At 54.4% G+C, this 12,791-nt stretch overlaps 1 protein-coding gene across 1 annotated transcript in view; it reads left to right on the top strand.

Moving 5' to 3' along the window:
- The window catches only part of STK36 (serine/threonine kinase 36), a 153,883-nt gene that overhangs the window by 39,940 nt on the left and 101,152 nt on the right, over nt 1-12,791 (top strand). Inside the window, 4 exon segments of the mRNA XM_038754532.1 lie at nt 6,983-7,087; nt 7,385-7,489; nt 8,967-9,068; nt 11,273-11,361. Of these exon segments, the coding sequence (XP_038610460.1) occupies nt 6,983-7,087; nt 7,385-7,489; nt 8,967-9,068; nt 11,273-11,361 (401 nt within the window).

Genomic DNA, 12,791 nt, shown 5'->3' with positions numbered 1-12,791 from the left:
TGATGATTATGATGGCATTTATTAAGCGCTTACTGTGCGCAAAGCACTGTTCTAAGCTCTGGGGAGGTTACAAGGTGATCAGGTTGTTCCACGGGGGGCTCACAGTCTTCATCCCCATTTTACAGATGAGGTCACTGAGGCCCAGAGAAATTAAGTGACTTGCCCAAAGTCACAAAGCTGACGATTGGCGGAGCTGGGATTTGAACCCATGACCTCGGACTCCAAAGCCCGGGCTCTTTCCACTGAGCCACGCTGCTTCTATTGACACCCATGCCCATCACCCCCGCCAGCTCTTCCGTACATTCAACTCCCTTCTCAGGCCCCCGGTTCCTCCCCCTCCTCCTTCCCTCACCCCCAACGATCTGGCCTCCTACTTCATTAACAAAATTAAATCCATCAGGTCCGACCTCCCCAAAGTCTCTTCCCCCCTTTCTCCAACCCCCCGGCTCTCAACACTCTCTGCTACTCTCCCATCCTTCCCAGCGGTATCCTCAGAGGAACTCTCCTCCCTCCTCTCAAGTGCTACTCCGGCCACCTGTGCTTCTGACCCCATTCCCTCTCATCTTATGAAATCTCTCGCTCCATCCCTTCTCCCCTCCTTAACTTCCATCTTCAACCGCTCACTCTCCACTGGTTCCTTCCCCTCTGCCTTCAAACATGCCCATGTCTCTCCCATCCTAAAAAAACCCTCTCTTGACCCCACCTCACCTTCTAGTTATCGTCCCATTTCCCTCCTACCATTCCTTTCCAAACTCCTTGAACGAGTTGTCTACACGCGCTGCCTAGAATTCCTCGACAACAACTCTCTCCTCGACCCCCTCCAGTCTGGCTTCCGTCCCCTTCATTCCATGGAAACTGCGCTCTCAAAGGTCACCAATGACCTCCTGCTTGCCAAATGCAACGGCTCATACTCTGTCCTAATCCTCCTCGACCTCTCAGCTGCCTTTGACACTGTGGACCACCCCCTTCTCCTCAACACGTTATCTGACCTTGGCTTCACAGACTCCGTCCTCTCCTGGTTCTCCTCTTATCTCTCCGGTCGTTCTTTCTCAGTCTCTTTTGCAGGCTCCTCCTCCCCCTCCCATCCTCTTACTGTGGGGGGTTCCCCAAGGTTCAGTGCTTGGTCCCCTTCTGTTCTCAATCTACACTCACTCCCTTGGTGACCTCATTCGCTCCCACGGCTTCAACTATCATCTCTACGCTGATGACACCCAGATCTCCATCTCTGCCCCTGCTCTCTCCCCCTCCCTCCGGGCTCGCATCTCCTCCTGCCTTCAGGACATCTCCATCTGGATGTCCGCCCGCCACCTAAAGCTCAACATGTCGAAGACTGAGCTCCTTGTCTTCCCTCCCAAACCTTGTCCTCTCCCTGACTTTCCCATCTCTGTTGACGGCACTACCATCCTTCCCGTCTCACAAGCCCGCAACCTTGGTGTCATCCTCGACTCTGCTCTCTCATTCACCCCTCACATCCAAGCCGTCACCAGAACCTGCCGGTCTCAGCTCCGCAACATTGCCGAGATCCGCCCTTTCCTCTCCATCCCAACTGCTACCCTGCTCGTTCAAGCTCTCCTCCTATCCCGTCTGGACTACTGCATCAGCCTTCTCTCTGATCTCCCATCCTCGTGTCTCTCTCCACTTCAATCCATACTTCATGCTGCTGCCCGGATTATCTTTGTCCAGAAACGCTCTGGACATATTACTCCCCTCCTCAAAAACCTCCAATGGCTACCGATCAATCTGCGCATCAGGCAGAAACTCCTCACCCTGGGCTTCAAGGCTGTCCATCCCCTCGCCCCCTCCTACCTCACCTCCCTTCTCTCCTTCTACTGCCCAGCCCGCACCCTCCGCTCCTCCACCACTAATCTCCTCACTGTACCTCGCTCTCGCCTGTCCCTCCATCGACCCCCGGCCCCCGTCCTCCCCCGGGCCCGGAATGCCCCCAATCCCTCTGCCCCTCCGCCAAGCTCGCTCTCTTCCTCCCTTCAAGGCCCTGCTGAGAGCTCACCTCCTCCAGGAGGCCTTCCCAGACTGAGCCCCTTCTTTCCTCTCCCCCTCGTCCCCCCTCTCCATCCCCCCGTCTTACCTCCTTCCCTTCCCCACAGCACCTGTATATATGTATATATGGTTGTACATATTTATTACTCTATTTATTTATTTATTTATTTATTTATTTTACTTGTACATTTCTATCCTACTTATTTTATTTTGTTGGTATGTTTGGTTCTGTTCTCTGTCTCCCCCTTTTAGACTGTGAGCCCACTGTTGGGTAGGGACTGTCTCTATGTGATGCCAATTTGTACTTCCCAAGCGCTTAGTACAGTGCTCTGCACATAGTAAGCGCTCAATAAATACGATTGATTGATTGATTGATTCTCAATGAATGAATGAAGAACACTGGATGGAGCACTTGGGAAAATCCAGTAGAGAAGCCGCGTGGCTCAGTGGAAAGAGCCTGGGCTTTGGAGTCAGAGGTCATGGGTTCACATCCTGGCTCCACCAATTGTCAGCTGTGTGTCTTTGGGCAAGTCACTTCACTTCTCTGAGCCTCAGTTCCCTCATCTGGAAAATGGGGATGAAGACTGTGAGCCCCCCGCGGGACAACTTGATCACCTTGTAACCTCCCCAGCACTTAGAACAGTGCTTTGCACATAGTAAGCGCTTAATAAATGCCATCATTATCATTATTATTATTATTTCTTCTGATGGTATTGACGCCTGTCTACTTGTTTTGTTCTGTTGTCCGTCTCCCCCTTCTAGACTATGAGCCCCCCACGGGACAACTTGATCACCTTGTAACCTCCCCAGCGCTTAGAACAGTGCTTGGCACATAGTAAGCGCTTAATAAATGCCATCATTATCATTATTATTGTTATTTCTTCTGATGGTATTGACGCCTGTCTACTTGTTTTGTTCTGTTGTCCGTCTCCCCCTTCTAGACTGTGAGCCCGTTGTTGGGTAGGGACCGTCCCTATATGTTGCCAACTTGTACATCCCAAGCGCTTAATCCAGTGCTCTGCACGCAGTAAGCGCTCAGTAAATACAATTGAATGAATGAATGAATGAATTAAGAACACTGGACGGAGCGCTTGGGAAAATCCAGTTACAATGGTAATAATAATGATGGCATTTCTTAAGCGCTTCCTATGTGCCAGGCACTGTACTAAGCGCTGGGGTGGATACAGGCAAATCGGGTTGGACAGAGTCCCTGTCTCATGTGGGGCTCACCATCTCCATCCCTATTTTATTCATTCAATCGTATTTATTGAGCGCTGACTGTGTGCAGAGCACTGTACTAAGCGCTTGGAAAGTAAAATTCGGCAACAATTAGAGACAATCCCTACCCAACAAAGGGCTCAGTTGGGGGCAGGGATTGTCGCTCTTTATTAAAGGTATTTGTTAAGCGCTTACTATGTGCAAAGCACTGTTCTAAGCGCTGGGGAGGTTACAAGGTAAACAGGTTGTCCCATGTGGGGCTCGCAGTCTTTATCCCCATTTTATAGATGAGGTAACCGAGGCCCAGAGAAGCCAATGACTTGCCCAAAGACACACAGCTGACAATTGGCGGAGCCGGAATTTGAACCCCTGACCTCTGACTCCAAAGCCCGGGCTCTTTCCACTGAGCCACACTGCTTACCCGAAGTATATTGTACTTCCCAAGTGCTTAGTACAGTGCTCTGCACAGTGAGCGCTCAGTAAATAGAGAAGCAGTGTGGCTCAGTGGAAAGAGCCCGGGCTTTGGAGTCAGTGGTCATGGGTTCAAATCTCGGCTCCGCCAATTGTCAGCTGTGTGTCTTTGGGTAAATCACTTCACTTCTCTGTGCCTCAGTTACCTTATCTGTCAAATGGGGGTGAAGACTGGGAGCCCCCCGTGGGACAACAAGATCACCTTGTATCTCTCCAGCGCTTAGAACAGTGCTTGGCACATAGTAAGCGCTTAATAAATTCCATCATTATTATTATTATTAAATACTATTGAATGAATGAATAAACAGATGCCCAGAGAAGTAAAGTGACTTGCCCAAGGTCACACAGCAGACAAGTGGGGGAGGCGGGATTAGAACCCATGACCTCTGACACCCAGGCCCGGGCTCTAGCCACCCCACCATGCTGCTTCTCCGAGTTAAGTTGGCAGAGACGATGCCCGCCCTCCAAGATTTCCAGGCTACTTGGGGCGGGGCACCAGAGTGGGCACTTGGGGGAGTCCAGTAGAGTTCATTCGTTCAGTCGATCGTATTTATTGAGCGCTTACTCTGTGCAGAGCACTGGACTAAGCGATTCGGAGAGGACACCTCCCAATTTGAGATCGGTGGAAAGAGCCCGGGCTTGGGCGTCAGAGGTTGTGGGTTCTAATCCCAGCCCCGCCACTTGTCTGCTGTGTGACCCTGGGCAAGTCACTTCCCTTCTCTGGGCCTCAGTTCCCTCATCTGTAAAATGGGGATGAAGACTGTGAGCCCCCCGTGGGACAACCTGATGATCTTGTATCTTTCCCAGCGCTTGGAACAGTGCTTGGCACATAGTAAGCGCTTCACAAATACCATCATCATCATTATTATTATTATTATTACAACACAACAATAAACAGGGACATTCCCTGCCCGCACCGAGCTCCCAGTCCAAGGTTGGTAGATGTGATCCCCGCCCTCAAGGGGCTTCCAGGCTACTGTGTGCACAGCACTGGTCTAAGCGCTTGGGAGAGGGCAGTAGAGGTAGGAGACAAGGTCCCTGCCTTCAAGTTGCTGACAATCCCGCGGGCTGGACAGAAAAGTCAGCAACAGACAAGCGGAACTATCGGACCATAAAGAGGAGCTCTTCTCTCCTCCTCCTCCTCTTCCTCCTCCCTTTCCTCCTCCTTCTCCTCTTCCCCTTCCTCTTCCTTCTCCTCTTCCTCCTCCTCTTTCTTCCCTTCCTCCTCCCCTCCTCCTCATTCTCCTCTTCCCCCTTCTCGTTCTCCTCACCTCCTCCTCCTCCTCCTTCTCCCTTCCTCCTCTTCTCTTCCTTCTCCCTTCCTCCTCCTCTTCCTCCTCCTTCTCTTCCTCCTCCTCCTTCACACCTTCCTCCTCCTCCTTCACACCTTTCTCCTCTTCCTCCTCCTCCCCTTTCTCATCCTCCTCCTCCCATTTCTCCTCCTCCTCTTCCTCCTCCTCCTTCACACCTTCCTCCTCTTCCTCTGCCTCCTCCTCCTCCTCCCCTTCTCCCCTTCCTGCTCTTTCTCTTCCTCTTCCTCCTCCTGTTTCTCCCCCTCCTCCTCCCTTCTCCTCCCCCTCCTCCTCGTTCTCCTCTTCCTCCCCCTCCTCCTCTTCCTGCTCCCCCTCCTCCTCTTCCCCCTCCTCCTCCTCTTCCCCCTCCTCCTCCTCTCCCCCCCTCCTCCCCTTCTTCCCCCTCCTCCTCCTTCTCTTCCTCCTCCTCCTCGCTTTCCTCCTCTTCCTCGCCTCCTCCCCCTCTTCTTTCTTCCCTTCCTCCTCCCCTCCTCCTCATTCTCCTCTTCCCCCTTCTCGTTCTCCTCCCCTCCTCCTCCTCTTCCTTCTCCCTTCCTCCTCTTCTCTTCCTTCCCTTCCTCCTCCCCTCCTCCTCATTCTCCTCTTCCCCCTTCTCGTTCTCCTCACCTCCTCCTCCTCCTCCTTCTCCCTTCCTCCTCTTCTCTTCCTTCTCCCTTCCTCCTCCTCTTCCTCCTCCTTCTCTTCCTCCTCCTCCTTCACACCTTCCTCCTCCTCCTTCACACCTTTCTCCTCTTCCTCCTCCTCCCCTTTCTCATCCTCCTCCTCCCATTTCTCCTCCTCCTCTTCCTCCTCCTCCTTCACACCTTCCTCCTCTTCCTCTGCCTCCTCCTCCTCCTCCCCTTCTCCCCTTCCTGCTCTTTCTCTTCCTCTTCCTCCTCCTGTTTCTCCCCCTCCTCCTCCCTTCTCCTCCCCCTCCTCCTCGTTCTCCTCTTCCTCCCCCTCCTCCTCTTCCTGCTCCCCCTCCTCCTCTTCCCCCTCCTCCTCCTCTTCCCCCTCCTCCTCCTCTTCCCCCTCCTCCCCTTCTTCCCCCTCCTCCTCCTTCTCTTCCTCCTCCTCCTCGCTTTCCTCCTCTTCCTCGCCTCCTCCCCCTCTTCTTTCTTCCCTTCCTCCTCCCCTCCTCCTCATTCTCCTCTTCCCCCTTCTCGTTCTCCTCCCCTCCTCCTCCTCTTCCTTCTCCCTTCCTCCTCTTCTCTTCCTTCTCCCTTCCTCCTCCTCTTCCTCCTCCTTCTCTTCCTCCTTCTCCTTCACACCTTCCTCCTCCTCCTTCACACCTTTCTCCTCTTCCTCCTCCTCCCCTTTCTCATCCTCCTCTTCCTCCTCCTCCTCCCCTTCTCCCCTTCCTGCTCCTTCTCTTCCTCTTCCTCCTCCCTTCTCCTCCCCCTCCTCCTCATTCTCCTCTTCCTCCCCCTCCTCCTCTTCCTGCTCCCCCTCCTCCTCTTCCTGCTCCCCCTCCTCCTCTTCCCCCTCCTCCCCTTCTCCTCCTCCTCCTTCTCTTCCTCCTCCTCCTCGCTTTCCTCCTCTTCCTCGCCTCCTCCCCCTCCTCTTCTGCCTCCTGCTCCCCCTCCTCCTCCTCTTCCTCCTCCTCTTCCTCCTCCTCTTCTCCCCTTCTTGCTCCTTCTCTTCCTCTTTCTCCTCCTGTTTCTCCCCCTTCTCCCCCTCCTCCTCGTTCTCCTCTTCCTCCCCCTCCTCCTCCTCTTCCCCCTCCTCCCCTTCCTCCTCCTCCTCCTTCTCTACCTCCTCCCTTCCTTCTCCTCTTCCACCTCCTCCCCTTCCTCCTCCTTCTCTTCCTCCTCCTCCTCCCTTCCTGCTCCTCTTCCACCTCCTCCCCTTCCTCCTCCTCCTCCTCCTCTTCCTCCTCCTCCTCCTCCTCGCCTCCTCCCCCTCCTCTTCTTCCTCCTGCTCCTCCTCCTCCTCCTGCTCCTCCTCCTCCTCCTCCTGCTCTTCTTCCTCCTCCAGGAAGCGCCCAGGCCAGCCATCCTCAGGGGGAGCAGGCCGGACGGGACGCAGCGGTCACCGTGGCCAGGGCGCTGGCCGTCGTCTGCACGGTCCCCATTGGGCGGCCCTTCTGCCAGAAGACCAAGAAGCAGGTCTGAGCCGCCCCCATTCCCCCATCCCTCCCATTTTTAGACTGTGAGCCCACTGTTGGGTAGGGACCGTCTCTATATGTTGCCAATTTGTACTTCCCAAGAGCTTAGTACAGTGCTCTGCACACAGTAAGCGCTCAATAAATACGATGATGATGATGATGATGATCCCTGTCCCGTCCCCCCCCCCCCCCACCTCCCCCTTTCCTGCTCCCCTTGCCCCCGAGCCTGCGGGGTCGGGGGTGGGAGTGGGGTCAGAGGTCAGAGGGCCTTGGCCCTGCCCGCATCTCCTCCCTGCAGGTCTGCAGCCACTTGGCCCAGCTGCTCGCCCAGGCCAGCGGTCAGCGATGGGCCGGCTTCCTGTCGGGCCTGGGGGACCCCAGCCTCTGTCTGCACATTCTGCAGGTAGCCCCCACCCCCCCGCCCCACCTGCCCAGGGGCTCCCGGGAAGGGGGAGCTGCCCCTCGGGCCCTGGGCGTGACGCCAAGGTGGCCAGAGGAAGCTGCCCCAGGCCTCCATCTGGACTCCCCAGAGGAAGGGGCTCCGGATGGCGCGACGGCTCTGGGGAGCCTCATTGGCTCTGACATTGCCCCCCTCTGCCCCTTCTCTTCCTCCCCCTCCTCCCCATGCTCCTCTCTCCCACCTCCTCCCCCTTTCCCTTCTCTTCCTCCTTCCCCTCTTCCTCCTCCTCCTCCTGCTTCCCCCCTCCCTCCTTCTTTCCTCCTCCTTCCCCTCCTCCTCTCCCCCGCACCCCCTTCTCCTCCCCCTCATTCTCCTTCCCCTCTCTCCCCCTCCTCTCCTTCCTCCTTCCTCCCCCTTCCCCTCCTCCTCCCTCCCCTCCTCCTCCTTCCTTCCCCTCCTCTCCCTCCTCCTTCCTTCCCCTCTTCCTCCCCCTCCCTCCTCCCCTTCCTCTTCCCCCTCCTCTCCCTCCTCCTTCCTTCTCTTCCTCCTCCTCATCCTGCTTCCCCTCTCCTGCCTTCTTTCCTCCTCCTTCCCCCTTCCTCCTCCCCCCAACCCCATCTCCCTCCTCCTTCCCCTCCTCCTCTCCCCTACCCCCTTCTGTCCTTCCTCCTTCCTCCCCCTTTCCCTCCTCCTCCTACCCATCCTATTCCTCCTTCTCCACCTCCTCCTTCCTTCCCCTCTTCCTCCTCCTCCTCCTTCCTCTCCTCCTCCCCCTCCTCTCCCTCCTCCTTCCTTCCCCTCTTCCTCCCCATCTTCCCCTCCCTCTTCTCCCCCTCATCCTCCTGCCCCACTCTCTCCCCTCCTCTCCCTCCTACTTCCTTCCCCTCATTCTCCTTCTCCTCTCTTCCCCCTCCTCTCCCTCCTCCTTCCTCCCCCTACCCCTCCTCCTCCTTCCTCCCCCTTCCCCCTCCTCCTTCCTTCCCCTCTTCCTCCTCCCCCTCCTCCCCTTCCTCTTCCCCCTCCTCTCCCTCCTCCTTCCTTCTCCTCTTCCTCCTCCTCATCCTGCTTCCCCTCTCTCCTGCCTTCTTTCCTCCTCCGTCTCCCTCCTCCTTCCCCTCCTCCTCTCCCCTACCCCCTTCTCCTCTCCCTCCTCCTTCCTCCCCCTTTCCCTCCTCCTCCTGCCTGTCCTCTTCCTCCTTCTCCCCCTCCTCCTTCCTTCCCCTCTTCCTCCTCCTTCCTCTCCTCTTCCCCTCCTCTTCCTCCTCCTTCCTTCCCCTCTTCCTCCTCCTCCCCCTCCCCCTCTGCCCCCCATCCTCCCCTACCTCTTCTCCCCCTCATCCTCCTGCCCCACTCTCACCCCTCCTCTCCCTCCTCCTCCTCCTCCTCCTCCTTCCCCTGCCCATCATCCTCCCCATCCTGTCTCCCTGCCCCTGCCCGTCACCCCCCCCCCCCCCCCCCCCCCCGTCCCGGCCATGCCCAGGTCCTGTACGGGTGCTGCCATGTCAGCGAGGAGCTGTGCCACCGACTGGAGCGCGAGGCCGAAGCCCTGGAGCGGCTGCTGTGCCTGCTGGCACCCGGGGAGGTGGGGCGGCCTTGGGGGTCCGGGTGGGCCAAGCGCCCTCTCCTCAGGGCCGCTGGGGTCCCACCCCGCTCCCGGCCCCCCTGGACGTGGAGACCCCCGTGTCCTGGGCACTCAGGGAGGACCGAGCGGACAGGGCCCGGGAAGGTGGGCCGCCCCGGGGTCAAAGGGCAAGTGACAGCCACAGGGAAGCCAACCAAGAAGCAGCGTGGCTCAGTGGAAAGAGCCCGGGCTTTGGAGCCAGAGGTCATGGGTTCAAATCCCACCTCTGTCTACCAATTGTCAGCTGGGTGACTTTGGGCAAGTCACTTTGCGTCTCTATGCCTCAATTCCCTCATCTGTAAAATGGGGATTAAGACTGTGAGCCCCCCCGTGGGACAACCTGATCGCCTTGTCACCTCCCCCACGCTTAGAACAGTGCTTTGCACATAGTAAGCGCTTAATAAATGCCATCATCATCATCATCATCATCACCCCCAACCCCGGGCACCCCAGCCCCCCAACTGTCAAAGCGGAGTGAGGTGAGTCCATCTAGGAAGGCTTCCTGGAGGAGGCCACAGGACGGCGAGGCTGGGGCAGGGCTTCCCCTCACGGGGATGAGGCATGAGAAGCAGCGTTGGCCTAAAAATAATAATAATAATAATGCTATTTGTTAGGCGCTTACTATATACCAAGCACCGTTCTATGCACTGGGGAGGTTACAAGGCTATCAGGTTGTCCCACGTGGGGCTCACAGTCTTCATCATTTTACAGATGAGGGAACTGAGGCACAGAGAAGTGAATAATAATAATAATAATGGTGGCATTTAAGTGCTTACTATGTGCCAAGCACTGTTCTAAGCGCTGGAAGTAAAGTGATTTGCCCAAGGTCACACAGCAGACAAGTGGCAGAGTCGGAATTAGAACTCATGACCTCTGACTCATTCATTCAATCGTATTTATTGAGCGCTTACTGTGTGCAGAGCACTGGACTAAGCGCTTGGGAAGTCCAAGTTGGCAACATATAGAGACGGTCCCTACCCGACAACGGGCTCACAGTCTAGAAGGGGGAGACAAGACAACAAAACAAACATGTAGACAGGTGGCAAAATCGTCAGAACAAATAGAATTAAAGCTAAATGCACTTTAACAAAATAAATAGAATAGTAAATATGTACAAGTAAATAGAGTAATAAATCTGTGCAAATGTATATCATATACTATCATATCATATATAACATAGTCCCCTTCTAGACTGTGAGCCCACTGTTGGGTAGGGACCGTCTCTATATGCTGCCAACTTGTACTCCCCAAGCGCCTAGTCCAGTGCTCTGCACACAGTAAGCGCTCGATAAATACGATCGAATGAATGAATGAATATATACTCACCTTGTAACCTCCTCAGCGCTTAGAACAGGACCGTCTCTATATGTTGCCAACTTGTACTCCCCAAGTGCTTAGTCCAGTGCTCGGCACACAGTAAGCGCTCAATAAATACGATTGAATGAATGAATGAATATATACTCACCTTGTAACCTCCTCAGCGCTTAGAACAGGACCGTCTCTATATGTTGCCAACTTGTACTCCCCAAGTGCTTAGTCCAGTGCTCTGCACACAGTAAGCGCTCAATAAATACGATTGAATGAATGAATGAATATATACTCACCTTGTAACCTCCTCAGCGCTTAGAACAGGACCGTCTCTATATGTTGCCAACTTGTACTCCCCAAGTGCTTAGTCCGGTGCTCTGCACACAGTAAGCGCTCAATAAATACGATTGAATGAATGAATGAATGAATGAATGAATATATACTCACCTTGTAACCTCCTCAGCGCTTAGAACAGGACCGTCTCTATATGTTGCCAACTTGTACTCCCCAAATGCTTAGTCCAGTGCTCGGCACACAGTAAGCGCTCAATAAATACGATTGAATGAATGAATGAATGAATGAATATATACTCACCTTGTAACCTCCCCAGCGCTTAGAACAGTGCTTGGCACATAGTAAGCGCTTCATAAATGCCATTATTATTATTATTATTATCATTATTATATACAGGTGCTGTGAGGTAGGATGGGCGGGAGATGGGGAGGAGGAGAGGAAAAAGGGGGCTCAGTCTGGGAAGGCCTCCTGGAGGAGGTGAGCTCTCCGTAAACACAACTGATGGATAGTAAGCGCTCAATAAATACGATTGATGATGATGATGATGGTGTGCGGCCCCACAGGTGCCCGCGTGGGAGGCGGAGCAGACGGCCGAAGTCTCCCTGCACCTCCTGTCCCTCCTCCTGCTGCGCCTTCCTGCGCCATCTCCAAGGTGAGCCCGGGACCCCCACCCACCCACCCCCGGTGCCCCGGACGGACGCGCGGCACAACTGTCTCCCCCTTCTAGCCTGTGAGCCCACTGTTGGGTCGGGACCATCTCTATATGTTGCCAACTTGGACTTCCCAAGCGCTTAGTACAGCGCTCTGCACACAGTAAGTGCTCAATAAATAATAATAATAATAATGATGGCATTTATTAAGCGCTTACTATGTGCAAAGCACTGTTCTAAGGGCTCAATAAATAATAATAATAATAATGATGGCATTTATTAAGCGCTTACTAAGTGCAAAGCACTTTCCTAAGCGCTGGGGAGGTTACAAGGTGATCACAGTCTTCATCCCCATTTTCCAGATGAGGTAACTGAGGCCCAGAGAAGTGAAGTGACTTGCCCAAAGTCACACAGCTGACAAGTGGCAGAGCCGGGATTTGAACCCCTGACCTCTGACTCCAAAGCCCGGGCTCTTCCCGCTGAGCCACGCTGCTTCTCTAATAAATACGACTGAATGAATCAATGAATTTTTAGACTGTGAGCCCACTGTTGGGTAGGGACCGTCTCTATATGTTGCCAACTTGTACTTCCCAAGCGCTTAGTACAGTGCTCTGCACACAGTAAGGGCTCAATAAATACGATTGATTGATTGATTGATTGATTGAATAAGTGGTCTCGGCCTCCCTTCAAAGCCCTACTGAGAGCTCACCTCCTCCAGGAGGCCTTCCCACACTGAGCCCCCTTTTTCCTCCCAGCCCTACCTCCTTCCCCTCCCCACAGCACCTGTATATACGTTTGCACAGATTTATCACTCTATTTATTTCAATCAATCAATCAGTCAGTCAATCGTATTTATTGAGCGCTTACCGTGTGCAGAGCACTGGACTAAGCGCTTGGGAAGTCCAAGTGGGCAACATCTAGAGACGGTCCCTACCCAACAGTGGGCTCACAGTCTAGAAGGGGGAGACAGAGAAGAAAACCAAACATATTAGCAAAATAAAATAAATAGAATAGATATGTACAAGTAAAAGAAATCAATAAATAGAGTAATAAATCCGTGCAAACATATATCCATATATACAGGTGCTGTGGGGAAGGGAAGGAGGTAAGATGGGGGGATGGAGGGGGGAGGAGGGGGAGAGGAAGGAGGAGGCTCAGTCTGGGAAGCCCCATTTATTTGACTTGTACATATTTACTATTCTATGTATCGTCTCCCCCTTCTAGACTGTGAGCCCACTGTTGGGTAGGGACCGTCTCTAGTTGTTGCCAACTTGGACTTCCCAAGCGCTTAGTCCAGTGCTCTGCACACAGTAAGCGCTCGATAAATACGATTGATTGATTGAAGGCCCTACTGAGAGCTCACCTCCTCCAGGAGGCCTTCCCATACTGAGCCCCCTCCTTCCTCTCCCCCTCCTCCCCCTCTCCATCCCCT

Source organism: Tachyglossus aculeatus, chromosome 1 (assembly GCF_015852505.1).
Source record: "Tachyglossus aculeatus isolate mTacAcu1 chromosome 1, mTacAcu1.pri, whole genome shotgun sequence".
NCBI classification, from domain to species: domain Eukaryota; kingdom Metazoa; phylum Chordata; class Mammalia; order Monotremata; family Tachyglossidae; genus Tachyglossus; species Tachyglossus aculeatus.
The sequence above is the reverse complement of the archived record's forward strand: the minus strand, read 5'-3'. Positions and strand labels throughout refer to the sequence as shown.